The 21414-nt window shown below is 35.8% G+C and overlaps 1 protein-coding gene across 1 annotated transcript in view; it reads left to right on the top strand.

The window, feature by feature from the left end:
- The window catches only part of PIK3C2G (phosphatidylinositol-4-phosphate 3-kinase catalytic subunit type 2 gamma), a 293693-nt gene that overhangs the window by 227933 nt on the left and 44346 nt on the right, over positions 1-21414 (top strand). The window contains exons 26-29 of the mRNA XM_070410626.1: positions 1624-1733; positions 13282-13471; positions 13954-14075; positions 18126-18234. Of these exons, the coding sequence (XP_070266727.1) occupies positions 1624-1733; positions 13282-13471; positions 13954-14075; positions 18126-18234 (531 nt within the window). The remainder of the gene's footprint in view (positions 1-1623; positions 1734-13281; positions 13472-13953; positions 14076-18125; positions 18235-21414) is intronic.

Below are 21414 nucleotides of genomic sequence, written 5' to 3'. Positions count from 1 at the left end.
ATTTAAAATCCAATAACTTCTCTTCATGCCTAAACAATCTCCTAATCCAGCTTCTTATTTGGCCTCATTAAATCTATTTTTTAAAAAATAACAACAATGATCTCTCCAGAATACAATTCAAGTATTTTATTGCCCATGTAAAAACAGTAAAAGAGCTATCTCTTGCCTTTAGGATAAAGCACAAAATCTTTTATATTGCTAAAACATCCTACCCTACTTGCCTTTTCAGCCCAATCTCTTGTCACTCACCCCCAGGACACCCTCTGTTCCAGGAAGCTATAATGGATTTCTTTCTGTAAACAAATGGAAGATATCTTGCTCTCCTCTGCACATCTATATATGCTGTTCCCTTTATTTTTAGGATTAACAGCATTGCTCTTAACTTCCCACAACTATAAAAGTGCCTCTATTCCAGAGCAGGAAATAATTTCTCATCTTAGTCATAGAGGTACTGATGACTTCATTCCCCTTTTATTTTTTTGCAAAGTTCACATTTATTTCACAAAAATCTATTTTTTTTCTCAGAGTTTTGCCTATGACTCTAGAGAATATTATCCCTTCAAGTCTACACTATAACATAAACAAAGTAAAACAACATTTTCTAAAGGTTGGCAGAAAAATTCCTGAGCCTTTGTACAATTATGCCTTTGATTATTTCAGTGCTTTAATAATCTTTAATAAATGCAATTACCACTTAACTAGAGAAAATTGTGCTCTGGTAGCCTGAGTCATAGAGTCGTGGAAGAACAAAAAACAAGAACCAGAGTAATGAGTTTCACACTCTGTGTGTTTACAGCCATTTGACCTGGACACTTCAATTACGGTTTGGGGGAATTAAGTTTTTCTTCTTTAAAACAGGCACTGTGATATATTTTTTTGTAACAATGTATAATGTATAAAGCTTTTGTTGTTGTTGTTAATCCTTGCCCCAGGATATTTTTTCATTGATTTTTAGGGAGAATGGAAGAGAGAGTGAAAGACAGAGAATCAATTGGTTGCCTCCTGCATGAGCGAGGAGCCTGCAACCAAGGTACGTGCCTTGACTGGAATTGAACCTGGGACCCTTTGGTCTACAGGCTGATGCTCTATCCACTGAGCCAAACCAGCTTGAGTTAAAGCTCTTTTTTATTCATTAGCTCGTTGATTCTCCCAGAATATGTTGAGTATATTTGTATATACTTTTAAAATGAGAAAATGAAGGTTCAAAGAAGTTAATAGACTTTCTCAAGATCATTCAGATTTTAAATGGTGGGTCCAGAATTTCTGCTGTACCATACTGAATATGCCTCTTCTACAAGAAGATAAGTAGTGGTAACTAATTCTATCATGCTTACTTCAATGGTTTATGATAAGGTTAAATTATTAATCTGCAAACACTTGGACAATTTTATTGATTTTTATTACTGTTATTGCTTCTGCTACTAACTAGAGGTTAAAAAACAGGAACTTATACTTATTCATGGCTACAAACTGAAAGGCATTGCTATGTAAAGTTGTTTGTGTGTATTTGTAGAATTAACCAAGTAGTAAGCTTAACCTAACTTAACCAAGTAAGATTTTGTTTACATTTATTCTGAGATTTGTTTGTTGCTTTAGTTTTGTCTGTGTGTTTGTTTTGCCAAGATGCTACATGCAGGACTGCCAGAGCTAAGTGGAATCCAAGACTTGAAATATGTGTACAATAATCTTCGTCCACAAGACACAGATCTGGAAGCAACAAGCCATTTTACCAAGTAAGGCAAGCTGTGAATGCATAAGTGTGCATTTATGCGTACACACACATTTCACATTTGAGATGAATTTGGGGTGAACAGTCATTGGAATGAAGCTGTCATTTCTGGAACTAGCTTGTGACTTCTTTCCCAAGGCGGAGAAAAGAACAATGTGAATGTCTAGCACAAGGCCCTGGTGGAGTTTCTGTAGCACGCTATTGTTTGCTAACCAGACTCTTTATCTAACACATTACTCAGTAAGAGGTCACTAAAAAGAGCAAGGACTGGCATAAATAAATTGGTTGTTCTACTTGAATTATGTCCAGAAAAACAATTTGGAAAAAGATTTATGGTGAGATATGGACTCACTACTTTCATCTTTAGACAATAGAGTGATGCATCATTGCTTGGACAGAGCAAGTATAGTGTTACAACTTACAAATAGTACCTCCTATCATTAAAAAAAGGAAATAAACTATATATTGGATGAAAAAAAGCTCTTTCGGGCCATCATTAAAGCAAAAATGTAAATGTGCTTCATGTGTCAGCCAGAGTCCTGTCCTTCCACATCCCCCCATTTCATCTGACCCACCAGGTCTGTAAAGAGCAGGATCTTAGATATGGGAAAGCTTGCCTAGGTTCACTCACCTTCCCTTTCCATTCAAGAGGACTTGAACTAATATGGAAAGTAGATTTGAAGCCAATAACCTCCTGGCAGTGAGCCAGTATATCAGCTCCTGCATATCTTCTGCCAGGCTAATTTTCTCACTTTCAGATGTTATGTATTATGTTCTGTTAATTAAACTTCTTTTGAGAAATTTATGATGAAGCACTTTTCTCCATTGAATACTTAAAAGACGTCTAGTCATCTAAATTAGGGCATATGATTTCTTTGTTCATTTATTGTCTTTGACTTGTCATGTCCTACCTCTCATACTTTTGATGACCTTATAATGTAACTGTCTTCATGAAGGTTTATCCACCCCAACTCTATTATTACCAAATTAATCTTCTTCCCAGTAGATTACTTTTTCAATACACATTCGTGCCTGCTTTGCATATTTAACTCACATTTATGGCCTCATCAGAGAGGAGGGGCCTCAGGGATTGGATGAAAGAAGGTGAAGGGATTAAGCAAAAAAAAATCCTGTATAATAAAGAGTTAATATGCTAATTAGACTGAACAGCAGAATGACCATCTGGACGACCTTCTGGATGAAGCAGGGGCTGCGAGGGCCGAGGCAGCCAGGGCTGCAAGGACCGAGTCCCTTGCATGAATTTCATGCATCAGGACTCTAGTATCATGTGTGTGTGTGTGTGTGTGTGTGTGTGTGTATAAAACATTACAATAGGAAAACATTATATATATAAATATTATATATAAAATATCAAATATATATCACATAGACATAGACAACAGTGTGGTGGTAGCTAATAGCTAGAGGGAAAGGGGGTTTGGGGGTATGTGGAGCTGGGCAAAGTTGGGTGGGGGGGGCAAGAGGGAAGGAAAGAGACTTTGCTTGGGGCAATGGGCTCACAATGCAGTGTGCATATGATGTTTTATTGAGTTGTACACTTGGCATGTATATGGTTCTGTGAACCAATGTCACCCCCAATAAATTCAATTTTAAAAAAATTTAAAAACAATAATGGGGGCTTTAAATGACAAGATATAAATAAATGTTAAAAACTATGTACAGGTGTTTACTTTTCTATGTAAATAATATTATTTTAAGCTGCATTCTCTGACAGCACATAGATTTCTAAATTTATGGAGAAACTTGAAGTGTAGACATCAGTGAACATAATTTACCAAAAAAGAAACGAAGTTCTGTAATGTATCCAGCATTGGTCCTGGTGCTTCAAGGCTGTCATTAACTCTGCCTACTTATGAGAGCCCCTGTATATTTAAACTCCTCTCCTTTGTGTTCTGATAGGCTAAACGTGTTTTCTACCCCTATTTATTCTGATATCACTACTCAGAAGATCAAAATAAGACAAGAAAACACACCCTCCCCCCTACCACCAAGCTCACAGGTCTGGGTCTTGAATGAGGACTAAGCCATCTGAGACAATATGTGTGGCTACCTGGAGTGTCAGTCCAGGCTGCAGTATTACCACTAAGAGGCTGCCATCCTTGACCCTGTTTTGAGACTTGAAAGAAAGAAGGTTTTTCTTGCCTCTCCAAGGGCATACTCTACTTATGAAAAATACAGGATCCTCCCTCACTCCTGGATATTCACATTCTGGGTTAAGAGCTGATTATAAGAGTTTCAAAGGATGCTGTACTCTGTGTGACGTTAGGAACTGTATCACAGCTCTGGCCGGTGTGGCTTAGTTTAGTTGGGCATTATCCTGTGCACCAAAAGGTTGCAGGTTCGATTCTGTCAGAGTACATGCCCAAGAGAACATGCCCCAAGTTTTGGGCTGGATCCCCACAGGGGCATGTAGGAGGCAGCCAATTGTTCTGATTGATGTCTCTCTCTCTCTCTCTCTCTCTCTCGCTCTCTCTCTCTCTCTCTCTCTCTCTCCTTCCCTCCTTCCCTCCTTCCCTCTTCTTCCTCTCTCTCTAAAAAAAATCAATAAAAATTAAAAAAGAACTGTATCACAATTAGTGGCATTTAGAAAAAAAATTAATATAAAATTGTTTTCCTGGCCACAAAGGTTTTTTACATCATTGCCAACTCTTCTATTTGGTTCTCTTGCTTTTTTCTACTCCCCTTTCAGCTGGATGCTATTGATGAGAACCAAGAAATTCTCATGACTCAGTCCCTGCAAATTGATACTCTCATGTAATATCTCTGCTGGGCCCAGTGCTAGGCAACAAAGGCAACCATCCATTAAAATGATGTCCAAATGGGGTATTTCAGAATTTTCAATCATCTCAAACCTCGGGTTAGTTGTCCTTAGAAACAGATAACCTATTTCACAGCCCGGACTGGGATCATTAAGCATAAGCTTCTCTGCCTACCTCCCCTCCCACATACAGATCATGCTTTTCACATCATCCATTTCCTCCTCCAAAAATGTGAGGGAAAATTTGCATGTTTTCCCAGTATTCCATTTGGCCTGCCAGATGGAATACTGGGAAAATTATGAGAGCCCCTGTATATTTAAACTCCTCTCCTTTGTGTTCTGATAGCCTAACCGTGTTTTATGTTTTGTGGTTTAGTAAGTATAATAACTTTTGTTCTTCAGCTGATATTGAAAGTAATCTGAAGCAAAACAAAACTCCAATCCTCAAAAAATAAATAGCTTGCATTAGTGAGGTGTTTTGGTAGCAAGAACCAGGGATTTATCTGGTACCCTGGGAAAAGGGATATATATGGATTCAAACTGTGACCTAATAAACACCAGAAACCAGTAGGGTCTGGCTAGTATCTAATGGAAAAAGAGATCTTTCACTCTGCTTATCTCTGCCTATCATAGACTAACTCTCTTTCTCCATTGGCCAACATTCTCTAGTATAAATTCAAGAAAGAGGGACAATGTCATTGACTTAACTAGTTACTTTTGTCCCTATTGGACAAGGTTCTTCATGAAAAGCTATCATGGATTCTCTTTCTTATCCATACTCCTATCAGGGGCCATTCCTTCACACACAAAGAAAACCCCAACAACCAAGAACTTCTTCTCTGAACGTTGAGCTTTAGAGAGAATAGTCTTCATTATAAGGGGCCACTGGGCAGAGCAGGCACAGTGACTGTCCCAACAGGTACACCTGTGAAGCCATTAGAAATGTCAATGACAATCAGAGCGAGTGTCCCCAGTCTCCACATCACAAAGAAGCCAGAGCTAGGATATGCAGACAGAATGCCAGAAATCCCCAGTGTTCCCTCATTCCTCCTTATGTATTCAGCATGGATACAGAGTGAGACAAGACTATGTTCCAATGTCTCAAAACATAGTTCACTGCCTTCCTATCTGGTTTCTCTTCAAGACTGAGAGAGTATGGGACGGAGATGCAGTTCCCAAGGTTCTTTTATCATTAAATGTTCTTGATGCTTTTTTAGTACTTTGCAAATTGTCATCTCATGGGTTATTGTATTTCCACAAATAAAGGTCAAAATTTTCCTTTGCCGTATCTTAACCATTGATACCTATAGAAATAAAGGCTCACAAGAAAAAAAAATCAAAAGCAGAACCTAGCAGAATTAGCCATCATGTTGTCCAACTTTCCTTAAATTAGAAAAGAAGACTCAAAGAAAAATGCAAAGTGAAATTTCTCCTTTCATTGTGAAAGTCTCCCATTTTTTAAATGTAATTATAAAAACTAATCTGAACTAAACTGACTTGATAAAGTAATTTTTGCAGGTATAACAGCTTTTATAGGCCTGTACTTCCTAAATTGTGTGGACCAGTCACAATCACTACAATGTTTGAAAACTTCGTTGCTATTCTAAATTTCTGCAATAAGAGAATCTCTATTTTTAAATTCTGTAAATTACACTGAGAATTTGCCTAATTTGCCTAACTATCAAGTCAGGATACACCTTAGCTGCAAAATATATATATTTTGAACTCTTTGGAAGACTATCAGTCTAAGGTTAAAAGCATTTGAAAAGTTTAATGTACCCATCAAGAGTACCAGAAATCATCAGCTTAAGAGATAAATAGTCCAAATAGTACTGTTTCACAGCAGCTGTTAGCCCCCAACAGCTACGTGCATCACTCAGTCCTCACTGCTATGCCTGGTCCTGTTCAGTGCGCCAAAGTGCTATATCCCAATTTAACAAGCAATGAGACTACAATAATTTACTATTTTAAAATACATATTTATATGTTGAAGGTTTTTGTTAGCTTAATTATAGCACCATTTAGCAGTATTGATTTTTCTATATTATTGCATGTTAAGATTTTTTCTTGCTTTGCATACAATTTTATTTTAATATCACCCATAAAATAAACTGGCTTTGGGAGGGGAGGATAGTAACTTGGAATGTCACATTGCTGACACATTACTTATGCATAATAAGACCAGTCCATCAGCCTTTGCTTAGTCCATTTATTCCAGTTTCTTTGATTTGGCCACATTTTATAAGGAATCTCCGTAAGAAATAGTTAGGAATTACTTATTCATAGTCAAGGCCATGGAGCCTGGAACTCTTTTTTTATTTAATGTCTTTATTGATTAAGGTAGTACATATGTGTCCTTATTTCCCATTGCCCCCCCACCCCCCCACTCATGCCCTCACCCCCCTGTTGTCTGTGTCCATTGGTTAGGCCTATATGCTTGCATACAAATCCTTTGGTTGATCTCTCCCCCTTACCCCCACCCTCCCCTACTTTCCCTCTGAGGTTTGACGGTCTGATCGATGCTTCTCTGTCTCTGGATCTGTTTTTGTTCATCAGTTTATGTTGTTCATTATATTCCATAAATGAGTGAGATCATGTGATATTTATCTTTCTCTGACTGGCTTATTTCACTTAGCTAAGATTTGGAGCCTGGAACTCTTGTTTGTCAGCAGAGTTAGGCACCTGTGATGACATTTACATGAGATTTGCTGACCTCTAGATGAATTCTGAAGGGTTAAAACATAACTGGGAAAACAAGAAAGATTGTGTGTTTTTTGAAGGCAAGTGCTAACTATGAAACAAGAGGAAAGAAAAAAAAAGGAAAGAAAGAAAAATAATTCTAAAGTTGCTTCTTCTTAATCCCTATCTAATATCTCTTTTGTAGGATTTCAGGAGAGTTTACCTCATTACAGTTTTCACAGAACCAGAATTTGTACATTTGTTTTCCCTCTGTCCCTCTACATGTAGTTTGCTATCTTTGGGGTTCTCACATCTTTATTTCTTTACTTAACTGGTAGTAACATTTCTGAAATAATATTTGCATATTATTATTCTATTTCCAATGCTTTTCCTATGTTACTTCATTTGATACTATCAACAATCCTGGTGGATGGCATGGTTTAGTCATCAATGGTGTTTTATAGGTGAAACAATTGATTCTCCTGAAGGCTAAATGAGTTTCTTGATATCACAAGCAGAACTAATAAGTGAGCTCAGAGGGAACAAAATTGATTTCTTGCATAATGGATGTTCCTCCCTGGACCCAGCTAACTCAGACAGAAAAAAAGAAAAATCCTGCATATATAACTCTGAATGCTCTGGTAATCTCAAATAAATATAGATGTTCATTAACTTTAGTGTCCTTAGACTAGTTGAAGGAATGTGGTAAGAAAATGTCTAAGTGCTTGTAGCCATGTTTCTTAAATTAGGGCTCCCTGCCATCAAAGCACAAGGATTAACATGAGATATCCTGTTTTAGTATTGATTTTCTTTTAACCTTTTTGTTTTAACCTTTTAACCTTTCACTAGAATATCAAATTTTGTGTTTGCATATGTGTACATACACATTACATATGCAATCAAAATTATTAATTGCTTTCTTTTCCATGATAATCTTGAATTTTTAAAAATAAAAGTGCATATAGAAGAACATTTTTGAAAATTATGTACCCAGAATGCATCAGAATTGATCATTCATTGAGTTCATTGTGGAATTGGAGGTTTTTTTTGGTTAAAAAATATGGGTTTGACTACTTATTGGTCCAGAAGGCAAAGAAGAAACTTTCCTCTACTCTCAAGGTTCTTTTGGCTGGTCTAATAATCAAATAAGTGTGATGGATTGACAAGAGAAAATAACTAAATTTAATCACATGCATGAGAGAGTCAGAGACAGAAAGGGAAGTGGAGGTACATGTGGCATCTGAGCTAAGGATGAGGTAATGTACCTTGAGGCAGAAGGTAATTGCCAGAAGAGCACATGTTCAGTACTTATTAGTTTACCCTCCAATATAAATAGGTTAAAAAGTCATTTCTGGTTTTAAGTCTTATCATGTGCCAGACTCCTAATTTAAATTATTCTAGTTAAGAGGGGAGCAGAAGTTCCTCCTGAGCCCACAGAGTCTTAGTTGCCTTCAATTCACAATCATCTGTGTAACACTGGGGCACATCTTCAGGTGGCTCCTTCTGACCCCTACAATAAACTTGTAACAAAATAGGAATTACCTTTAAAAAATTATATATATATATATATATATATATATATATATATTGATTTCAGAGCAGAAGGGAGAGAGAGAGAGAGAGAGAGAAACATCAATGATGAGAGAGAATCATGGATCAGCTACCTCCTGCACACCCTACCCAGGCATGTGCCCTGACTGGGAATCTAACTGTGACCTCCTGGTCAATGCTCAACCACTGACCCACACAGGCCAGGCAAATAGCAATTATCTTGACTGCATACTTTTAGGCTTAAGAGGGAGAAAGTACTGTTCTAACATTTTATAGATTATAAATTCAACATTAAACTATGACTTTTCTTCATTAAATAAAAGAAATTGTGTTGAAACTTTTTAATTCATTGTTACCTCTGAATAACTAACAGAGCCAGATACTCACTCAGTCAGTAATGCCCCAAAAAGAAAAAAAAGTAATGTGTTTATCACACATGACAAAATCCCTGCAATGAAAATGAAGTTTGAGAATTAGATGAAAAAAATTTGCTCATGGGGAGTGAGTCACTTCCATTTATATATGAAAGCAATATGGTAAAATAGGAATATTATTATGCAAATTTCTTCACAAAAAAAAAATCTTTTGAGCAATATTTCCCTGAAACTATTACAGAAACTGACCAGTAAAACAGGTATCCCATCAAACTGCCTGAGAACCTTCACTCAATCGCCATTCAACAGCCATTAAGGGCATTTTTTCTCAGTGGTTATTCTGACTGATTCAGGAAGCAGTGAAAAACTTTTGGCATTTCTAGTCACTTATTAACAGAAATGTGAGTTCAAAAATATAATATTTCATCTACAAAAAATGAAGTCTGCCTAGATGCTGAACTAGACATCAAAGCTGCAGGATTCAACTCAGTTTTCTGAATTGAGGGATAATTATTGAACTACACTGAGACTGATCAAATCCATTACCCATTGACACTCACATAGCTAAGGAAACCTGCTACTAGCAGGTGCTTCTAATGGTAAATTTAAGATATTTATATCATATAAAAAGGTGCATATGTTATGAATCAGATAAACATGAGTTGGAATTTTTGGTTACCACTTCCTGGATGATGTCACCTTTGGTATGCATTTCACCTCTCTTGGTCTTTCTTATCTATTATTAAAATAATTACACTTTCCTCTAAGAATGAAAGATTAACATAAGGCATTGTGTGCAGCCCTGCCAAAGGATATACACTCCCTCGGGGCAGAAATCTGAATTCTTTTCTTCACATCTATGCCCCAGCACAGAACACAGTGCCTAGCAGGGAGTTAGAAGCATTTCTCAAGACTGCCTACAGCTTTCCCCTAGGAATTTAAGAATTGGATCCCTCCAGCTGCTGCTTTGGATCTGCAATACATGGATAATCCAAAGCATAATCCTGTTGATGCTGCAGTTAAAATAAACCAAAATGCTGTCACCTCACAGAGGCCTAAAACCTATTGCTCTCAGGGCACTGGTACCAACTTGAGTCATGTGTAATAGAACTGTTTGATTTGACCTATTAATCTGCCACCTGAGAGATGGGAGATGGATTTAGGTGAGAGTCTGTTCTAAAACTCTATAGGCTTATCATAAGGGTTTATCCTTCACCTCCACTCTTCCTATGTCTTAACTGTTGGGCAGTGTGTGAATATGGCATGAACATAGTTGAGATTTTGTGAGGGTGAATACACCAGAACTTAAGATTTCTGGTTCATAGGCCTATCTTCATAAGAAAGGAGCACATGCTATCACCTGAGAGCTTTTCACCCTAACACATAAAATAAATATATGTTCAGTAAGTATTTGTTGAATGAATGAACGAATGAATGAATGAAAGGTAGGGTCTCCATAAGTCATGATTAATAGTATACTTCTACTTTATTATCTTCATGTCTTTGCCAATAAAGAAAATAACAAATGTTATATACTGTACTATATTTCCATAAATTCAAAGAACATTTTTAGAAACAATGAACACTGTGGAAATAAATAATGATCAGAGTCATATTTTAACTTCCTTAGCAAATTTTGACCTCGATTGATGATAATGGAAAAATTTGGAATTTACTCAAAAAAGTCTAATACTAGAACAAGATAAATGGGCTTGAAGTTCTATAAAAGTGAGGGGACAATTATTAAACATTAGTGAACTACACTGCTAACATTGAGGACATGGCAGATTAGTTGTAAAACAGGTATTGCAACTTTGATAGAAGCCTACCCAGAAAAGTAGTGCTTGACTACAGGTAACATCCATTTCTCTTAGAAAATCTTAGCAAACATAGAATATAAAGAAACTTAGATAGACATCATACTTTTAAAAGTGAAAAATTGTAGGCATTCCCATTAATGTCAGGAAAAAAATAATGCCTTCTATATTGGTAGTAAAGTTCTATATTTAGGCTTTGTTATATTGTTATTTTCCATTTGAATAACACAACAAATATAGCAATTCCAAAGAATTAACAAACAAAAAAATGGGATAACAAAAGTTCAGTGAAATAAGTGGCTATAAGGTAAACATTCAAGACTCAGTAGTGAAAATAGAAAATTAAAGGAAAAACATTATATGATCATCTCAATAGATTCAAAAAAATGCAATTAATAAAATTTAGAATCACTCATTTTGAAAAGCTCTCTAGAAATAGAAAGGAATGTCCATAACCTACAACTAAAAACTTACAAAAAACATTATATTTAATGGTACAATATTGAAAATGTTTCCTTCATAATAAGGAACAAACTTTGCTGCCACCACTTCTATTTACCATTGAACTAGATGTTTTAGCAGTACAAAGGGTGACAAAAAACCTCCTTCTTTACTTGCAGATTACATGACTGCATTCATTCAAATTTCAAAAGAATTAAAAGCTATATTGTTAGAATTAATGAGTTAAAATTTTACTCATAGTATCAAATATTAGTTAAAATAAAATTTTAAAATTTAAGAAATCTTCTGAAAAATCAAAAGACAAAATTACATATTGAAAGACACAGTGCATATTCAGAAAAATTACCTATAATAACCAAACTAAAACATATCTTAGAAAAACTACTGGACTTCAAAGAAAAAGAAACCTTTTTAAGCCTCTAGGCAAAAAGAGGGAGTTCTTTATAAGGGAAAAAAGCTCAGCATGTCATCAGAGTTTTGGATAGCAATTCTTTATTCCAGAAAAAAATAGAATAATATTTTGATGACACTCAAAACAATAAAGTGTAAGCCAAAAATGTTGTATTTAGCCAAATTGATTTTCAAGTATAAAGGCCCAGAGACAAATGATTATCAACACCCAAAACTCAGAAACTTGTAACCTTGGGCATTCCTGAAGGATTTATGAGAATTAGCTTCAGATAGTCAAGATGACTGAGAGATATGTACATAAGGACTGATAGAGAGTTTAAGATTTAATGCTATTTAGAAGAGAGACTGCATAATATGTATAGTAGAAATACTACTGTATGATGTAAATACAATAGCGCTAAAAAAAATGAAAGTGGAATAGGAAGCACATATGAAATGTAGAATAAGAGAAAAAAAGAAAAGTAGAATAATCATAATGTTTGTTTTATAGTATTACCTGGGATAATCAGGACAACACTGCAAATTAGATACTGGAGAAGGGTACAAAGGAGATAAAGGATATTACATAAAGATATTTGTTATACCATTAGAATGCAGTTGCAAAGTTTCTTAAATTAAAACAACAACACAATTAACATTAAGAAGCAGAAAGAGCCCTAGCTGGCTTGGCTCAGTGGATAGAGCGTCAGCCTGCGGACCGATGGGTCCCAGGTTCGATTCTGGCCAAGGGCACATGCCTGGGTTGCGGGCTCGATCCCCAGTAGGGGGTGTGCAGGAGGCAGCCGGTCAATGATTCTCTCTCATCATTGATGTTTCTATCTCTCTCTCCTTCTCCCTTTCTCTCTGAAATCGATAAAGAAATATATTTTTAAAAAAGAAGCAGAAACACTCCAAGACAAACCAAAAAGACCAGAGAATGAAAAACATTTCATATAAAATACTTGTATATTAGGTATAGTATAATAGTATGCAACTTTTTTGTAAGATGGTTGAAAAAAATTCACAAATACATACAAAATTAAAATGATACAAGTTACACTGTAATTTTTTAATTTTTTTAAATATAAGGGGAAGGAAGAAAAAACAGAGAGAATGCAGGATAGATGCTGGCTTCTTGAAATATATATCTTTTATAGATTTAACTTCTGGAGCTATGTAAATATTTTAAATAATTCTAAAGTAAAATTAAATTTTAAATTATCATCTTTAAAATAGAAAAAAAATCTAAATAAGTCAAAATACAAGTTTATAATCAAGTTTTATATTTCACTATGAGAGTTTATTTTACATCTGCTAACAACTCGAAATGTGAACTTGAAGTTTACAAAAATATAAGGTTTAATAGCTGGGCTCCAAATACAAATTGTTGGTTCTTGACTTTTTCCTCCACATCTAACAAACACAAGGAAACAAATCATAAGTGAAATGAGTCCATTCAAGGGACTGTAACCCATTACCTTTTCTTTTTTATTTCTCTAGGAAAATAAAGGAAAGTCTGGAGTGCTTCCCTGTTAAGTTGAATAACTTGATCCACACGCTGGCACAAATGACAGCCATAAGCCCTGCCAAGTGTACTTCACAGAACTTTCCCCGGGAATCCTGTTTGCCGAGTGCAACCAGGTCAATTCAAAGAGCGGCAATTTTAAGGTTCAGCAACAGGACTAGTCCTGTAAGTCTCAAGTCTGTCATCTTGACTTAAATATCATTTTCCTTCACCTCAGACTCCCCTTCACCATGCTACACATCCTTCCTTAAACCATGATGTTTGCTTTTACTATGCAAATGCAAAATCAGTTTCATTTTGAGCACAAGTGCCACTAAAGAGGATGTTCTAAGGACACATCATAACAACCAGAGCTATTAGAAGAGAACCATCAAAGAAAACAGATCCTGCCCATGGTAGAATATGAAACAAGAGCTGATTGAAGTGTCTGCAAGAAGAGCAGAAATTGGGCGTCTGTTCCCAGCACATTAGATGATTATTATACACAGTGTTTATATGTAATTTTGCCATTACAAATTGCATCTCTCAACTTTTGTGATGATTTTTTATGCACAAAGATTCCTGCTTTGTTTAGTGACATGTAGTCAGATTTAGAAGGTATCACAGGTTGATATTGCTGTCTTTTGATTTTTGTCTATTTTTTGCAGCTGTATCTAATCCAGGTGACACACAGTAACAACGAAACAAGCCTGACAGAAAAATCGTTTGAACAGTTTTCAAAACTTCACAGCCAACTTCAGAAGCAGTTTGCATCACTGACTCTCCCAGAGTAAGACACTGTCCTCCACAGTGTGTGCCTTCAGTACTTGTCCTTGAAAATACGGGAAAATGATGGTTATGGGAGTTCCTGTTTGTAAGCAATACAGCAGCAAAGTCTATATTGCTCTCAGAGTCAAAAAAGTATGTCTCATTAAACAGAACAAGGTTTTCAGTTTTCTGTCTGCTTCCAGCCATTGATTTTGTAGACAAAAATTGAGAACTAATTACCTTTTTTATCAGTTATTAAGAAAATTGTTTTTTTTTTTTAATTTTATCTTCTGTGGTTTTTCTCTAAAATTAAAATTAAAAATTTAGAACTAAATTGGTCTACTCTTACAATAAGTAACTGCAATATATAGCTCTGATATATTTACTTGCTGTTCCAGAAGAAATTAAAATTTTAATATAGTAAAATCTTTCATAGTAAATTTAATATAGTAAATTTTAATATCATAGAATTTATTAAAATCAACTCACTTTTGTTATCATTGTTGGCTTCGATTTGCACTATCTAAATTTAATTTGTTGCGATGTTCATTTTGATGCAACTGTGAAAACTATTGCTTCCATTCATGTTTTATTGGAAAAAAACATTAAATGTAAGCAAACTAAAAATATAATGAAAATAACTTCTGTCCCAAAAATCTTTCTAAAATTTAACATAACTAGCCAAACTTAGGTCATAGACTTCAGTGTACAACAAAAGTGTATCTTGACTTTTAAAGGGTGAACTTCCAGAAAGTATGATATTGGCACTTAGGTAAACCAAATGCAATTTCATCTAGACTCGAATTTTTAACTAAATGGTCCTTTAACAACATGAATGGTCTTACCTGCCCTGACATACTTTGTGCATATGTATTTTTAGTAGGCTTTCAAGGTTGAATAAATTTTCAAAATATAAAGGTAAGCAGAGATACCAGTGGATGGACAGATAGTGTGCACTATTGACAACTGAGTAGTTCACTGTTGGGGTCCAGCTCCAGCAGGTCCAGCGGTTCCCAAAGGTGTGGACAGAGTCGGCGAAGAAGGAATGACAGGGAGACAGCATTAAGTTGATCAGCAGCCTAGCCAGGTTCTCCAGCCAGTTTCTAGCCAGGTTCTCTTGCCAGGTTCTCCATTGTTGGGGTCCAGCCCAAGCAGGTCCAGGGGTTCCCAAAGGTGTGGACGGAGCCGGTGAAGAAGGAATGACACGGAGACAGCGTTCAGTTGATCAGCAGTCTAGCCAGGTTCTCTAGCCAGGTTCTAGCCAGGTTCTCCAGCCAGGTTCTCTATTTATTGTCCTGTTACATCTGCATTTATACCATTTGATTTTAATCCTATCCATTCTATTCCAAAGGTTAGGGCATTTGTTATCTCCATTCCAAGGCCACTACTCTATTGTTCTCTTAAGCTACAAGGAAGTAACTGAAGGAAATTATCCTAAGTAAAGGTTATGTAGTTTAAGCATTATTGTTCGTAGTTAAGGTGATTAACTACCCGCATGGCACTTAGTTAAGGGGTTTTACTGATTTATTCCCTTCCTTAGTCCCGTTAATCCCTAACTCCAGAGAAAAATCCCCACCTGGAGAAACAACCTTTCTCGGAGAGGTGACCTTGGTTAAAAAACATAGTGCTAGGAAGGGGAGCAAACATATTAAGAACAGTATGCCATATACGCCATGTCCTTTGAAACATATGCTGTGCAGATGTTTCTTCCCTGCAGTGACTGTGTCAAGCAGCAAGGATGGACCGGCTTCCAGCAGCTCACATACTTGTAGATGTCACAGAAATTTTGAAATACAGATGCTTTAAATATCAGGAAGTCAACAAAATTAGAGTTAGAGCACATTCAAGAGACTGGGAGGAAAGGAATGCGTCTGTGGAAACTTTTCAAAGTAACATCACCTTTAAGAATTACTCCCCCCTCCCAAAAAATAATCTAATAAAATAACTGAGAAAGAAGAGATGCCGGCAAAATTTCTGATTGGCTGCACATACTAAATTCAACCTCACTAGCTGCCATCATACCCTACTAAGAAACGATAAGTTAATTCATGTTGAAGAGCTTTCTTTTTTGGTCTCAAAAAATTCTCTGTCCTACTTTCGTATCTTTCCAATACATATTAGCATAACTTGTAAAACCTTAAAAGTGGTAATAATCTCTTTATATGAGCCTCTTTTCAATTTTCAGCTTTAGTTAGGATTTGGCTTTGCTCAACAACTACTGCCTGACAATGGTACTTAAACTGATGTTGAAACTATTCAAGCACTATGTGGAGGGGAGAGAGATGTAGTCCTATGTGCCCTGAACTATATCTGTATGCTAACAGTCCCAAAGGAGCTAAGGGTTACAGCAATGCATGTAAATTAAGGATGAGGGCAAGATGTCCTCTGACTTCTAAATTCACTCAGAGAAACCGCATGAGAATGAAGTAAACCTGATCTGGAAAGTATAATGAGAAATTTAGAATTGTGAGGAATAAAATTCAAATCGCTCACAGCATGCAATGGGGATCTTCACATTGGGCTATGTGTACCTCTGGGCTCCTTCTAAGAGTACAAGGGCTTGGAAATCTTTCTCAAAAGTGAACGGTCTTCTTTAAAATTACTCTGCTGGAGAAGGGCTGATTCCCTCTCCCTCTTCTACCTTCACCAATCATCCAAAATCTTATTTGGGTACATTATCCTGGGCAGTAAAATAAATCTCTGGGGTCAAATACAGAGCAAATCAAAATACTGGTGTTGGTAGTGAGAAAATAAATTATCCTAATAACCAGGTATCCAATCTGTTTGCAAGTGAAGAGTTTTCTGATCTTTGGTCTGAACAAAATTAAGGGAGGAAATTAGGTCACTGTCAGATAAAAGATCATAAAAAATAATTTTAAGAACTGAATTATATGTTATATTTAGCATATAACTGAAAAGTATCTCAAGTGAATATTACTATAGCTGAATTCCTCAATTCTCATGTACTTCTTTGTACACAGATTTTTTTTAGTACATATATCTATCAAAACATCAACAAAGGCATAGAATTGATGTTGAACTCCATTTTATTCTAGCAATAAGGAAAATTTGTCCTCAGATATACAAATTATTATTTAAAACCAACCCAATATGTCTATCAAATGCATATCTATATCTTGGTTACTTGTGTATGGCACTATTTTTCATAACAAATCAGGACAAACATGTTTAATACTTTAAGCTTTCAAACTGCAAGTGACCTTTAAGAAATAGGAAAATTACTTAAATACACAAACATGTTGTTTTGGGCTTCCCTGACATTTCCAACAGGAGGCAGTGGATAGGGTGGCCTGAAGTTGTCACATACTTCTGTGTGTTTGCTGACAGTGCTTCACTATCCTCCAGTCTCCTTTCCCCAGGAAAAGGTCATATCAAAGTAAAATTAAGAAGGAGGCAGAGCAAGACTGCAATTGGAGGAAGCTGCTAGATAGTTCCTAAAATGATTATATTTAATCCTCAAAATTCATTGCCAAATGCTAACCATTAACAGGTCATCCCATCCAATAGTTGGGCTTGATCCTATCTAACCCATGGAGGTAAATCATCAGATAGTAGAGAAGAAATTCTGCAAGTCAGACTCCTGGGGAAAGTGATACTTTGTTCCAAAAGGCTCAGACCAGATGGAAGCATATGTCACTTGCTAAGAGTTTAACTTAGTTCCTGTAGCAGTGTCTCCATGAACCCAGAAGAAACATAGCAATCTGACCTTCTTGAAAAATTATGAATCATTAGCTTTAGAAAACATTTATTAAGCCCCCACATGTGTTTAAGGGACAAAATGTGTGGTCTGCCATAAATACAGTCAGAAGGAACAGATATATTAGTTTAGTATGCTAAATTAAATTAGTATTAATATTAGTGACAATTAAAATACCACAAGTGACCACAGCCATGTTAATGAAACTCTCAGTGTCAATCATGTGATTTAAAGAAAAATATTTTCATTGGCCATAATCCCATCTGATGTAGCTATAGTTTCACTAACAATCCTAAAATGAAGAGGCCAATTTTCGAACTAATGAATGTACAATTTTTTTTTCTTTTAAAACAGGTTTCCTCATTGGTGGCATTTACCTTTTACAGATTCAGATCATAAAAGATTCAGAGATCTAAATCACTACATGGAACAGATACTAACAGGATCATATGAGATTGCGAACGTATGTTACAATTTAATTTTATACTTTTGCATAAAATATCAACTATTACTGGAAATATTTTATTATTCATTATGCTTCTGTCACCACCTCTCCTTTGACTACCTATGGCCCTCCTTGTGGTCATCCAGGATAATCTCGCCATTTTGATCTGGTAATTTCATTTTAACTGCAACGTGCCTTTTGCCATGTAAGGTAACATGTTCACAGGTTCTGGAGATTCAAATGTGGGCATCTTTGGAGGGCCAATATTCTGTTAGTCCTTCAACAAACATGCGTGTCTTATATGTGGAAAATCTCTGAAACAGTAAACTGTGGAACAGCAAAAAAGGTATAGCACGTTGGCCTCAAATAACTTGAAATAATATGTGATTAGTGAACTATCAGTGCTGGTAGGTGCCCTAGCACTGTAGAGAATTTTAAGAATTACTTTATTTTCTCTTCTTGACTTTTTATTGAATTTATTGGGGGTAACAATGGTCAATAAAATAATACAGGTTTCAACTGTACAATTCTATAATGCATTATCTGCACATTGCACTGTGAGCTCACCATCCAAAGTCTAGTCTCCTCCTCTCACCGTTCATCCCCCCTTCACCCTCTCCTACCTCCCCCCACCTCTCTTTCCCTCTGCTAATCACCACACTGTTATCTGTCTATGAGGCTTTTTTTACCACCTTTTTCACCCAGCCTCCCTCCCCCCTCCGCTCTGTCAGAGGTTTCAGGGAGAAGATGAGGTTTCAGGGAGAAGAGAACATCTGAGCGATGCCTTTAACAGCAGATAGTATTTAAAAGAGCTGACTTAGGTGCCAGAATGGTGTGGCTCAGTGGTTGAGCATGAACCTATGAACAAGGAGGTCACGGTTATATTTCCAGTCAGGGGGTCAGGGCACATGCCTGGGTTGCAGGCTCAATCCCCAGTGGGGGATGTGCAGAAGGCAGCCGATCAATAATTCTCTCTCATCATTGATGTTTCTATCTCTCTCTCCCTCTCCTTTCCTCTCTGAAATCAGTTAAAAATATATATTTAAAATATAAAAATAAATAAATAAAAGAGTTGGCATAGAGAAGTGTTTTCCTAGGAAATAAGAGATAGGAAAGGTCATGAGTGAGGGGGGAGAAGAAAGGCATTGTATTAGATTCTATTGCTGCTATGATAAATTACCACAAATTAGGTAGCTTAAAACTACACATATCCTTTTTTTTTCAATTCTTAAGGTCAAAGTCCAAAAAAATGGGTCTTATAGGACTAAACTCATGTTAGAGGACTGGTTCTTTCTGCAGGCACTAGAAAAAAAAATCTATTTCCTTGGCTTTTCAGCTTCCAGAGACTGCCTCATTCCTTAACTTGTACCCTTTCCAGCCATGGCACCTTCTGACCTCTGCTTCTGTCACCACCTCTCCTTTGACTACCTATGGCCCTCCTTGTGGTCATCCAGGATAATCTCACCATTTTGATCTGCTTAATTTCATTTTAACTGCAACGTGCCTTTTGCCATGTAAGGTAACATGTTCACAGGTTCTGGAGATTCAAATGTGGGCATCTTTGGAAGGCCATTATTCTCTCACAGGGACATAGGAAAAAGGGCAAGGATACAATTCAGCTGGACCTCAGCATTCTCGCGAGGAAGCTGTGAGAGGAAGGTTAAAACAGATAAGGAGTTCAAAGCCAGGTTGTCAAGACATAAAGCTAAGCCTTAGAGAGTAGTGAGGGACTAAAAACAATAAGAAAAATAGCAATGTCCCTCATGACTCTGGGAGATTCTGGGCCTCCTCATTGGACTGGGACCATCTTCTTTTTATTTTTCTTTTTTAGCATTCAATTTTTCTATTGAATTACTTGATATTATTTTTTTTATTTATAGTATTTCATTATATATTCTGGATAGATGTCTTACATTAGTTAAATACCTTGCAACAATTTTCTTTCACTCTGTGTCGTGTGCCTTCATTCTCTTTATTATGTTTTCTGGTGAACAGAAACTCTTAATTTTAATTTAGTAAAATGTGTCAGTATTCTTCCTTAGAGTTAGAAGAATATACCGCACCTCTGTGTCATAAGCACAGCTTCCTATATTATTTTCTAGAAGCCTTGCTGTTGTTTTTCTTTCACATTTAAAACTACATCTATCTGAAGTAGACTTTGGTGCATGGTATAAGATACAAATCACCTTATTTTTTCCATGTAGACTTTTAATTGTTCCAGCACTATTGAAAGACTTCCCTTTTCTTACTGTTCTGCAGTGCTATCTTTGTAATAATTTAAATATTTATCTATGTGTCCACTTCAGAGCTGTATATTCTACACCAATGATCTTTGTCTATCCTTGTGCCAACAGTCTTAATTACTGTGGCTTTATAATAAGTCTTGATATCTAGCAAAGTAAGTCCTTCTATTTTATTCTTATTCTTAAGTAGTTAGTATTTTAGCTCTTCCGGAACTTTCACTTTTCCATGTACAATTTAAATTATCTTGTTAACTTCATGCAAAAACCAACTGGGATTTTTGTTGAAATTTCATCCTTATAGTTTCTAATCCATTATATTGTACTTATTTAAAGCTTTAAAATTGTTTTCTCAATAATAGATTTATTGTTCTGTGCACATATCTTAAAAATATTTTGTTATATCAGATGTCTTACAGTACCTATTAAATATTGTTTCTCTATTTCTCATTAGAATTTAGATACAACTGATTTTGTACGTTGATATTTTATCCAACAACCTTACAAACTTCACTTTTAATTATAAAAATTTATCTGTATTTTTTTAATTTTCAACTTACAATTATATTATCTACTAATAACAAAAGTCTTGTTATTTCTTTTCCATATTTATATAATCCTATTTTTGTTTCTTGCTATTTAGTATTCTCAAGAGCCTCTAATATGTATTGAAGAGGTGATGGTCGATATGCTTGTGTTATTCCATCACCTAATATTTAGAAGTATCTAATATTTCCTCATTAAGTATGTGGGTTTTGTAGGTACCTTTACTATTTTAAGAAAATTTTATTCCTAGATTGCCAATAATTTTTACAATAAAGGTTGAGTGTATGAAATGTTTTCTCCTGAATCTATTGGGCTGGTCACCAATCAGCCAATACCAACAATTGTTCTCCTTTATTCTGTTAATGTGGTAAATCACATTGATGTATAATTTAATTTTAAACAGAATTGCATC

The sequence above is a fragment of the Myotis yumanensis genome, unplaced genomic scaffold, assembly GCF_028538775.1.
Source record: "Myotis yumanensis isolate MYYU_CA2020_CCGP unplaced genomic scaffold, mMyoYum1.0.hap1 SCAF_3, whole genome shotgun sequence".
Lineage (NCBI taxonomy): Eukaryota > Metazoa > Chordata > Mammalia > Chiroptera > Vespertilionidae > Myotis > Myotis yumanensis.
The sequence above is the reverse complement of the archived record's forward strand: the minus strand, read 5'-3'. Positions and strand labels throughout refer to the sequence as shown.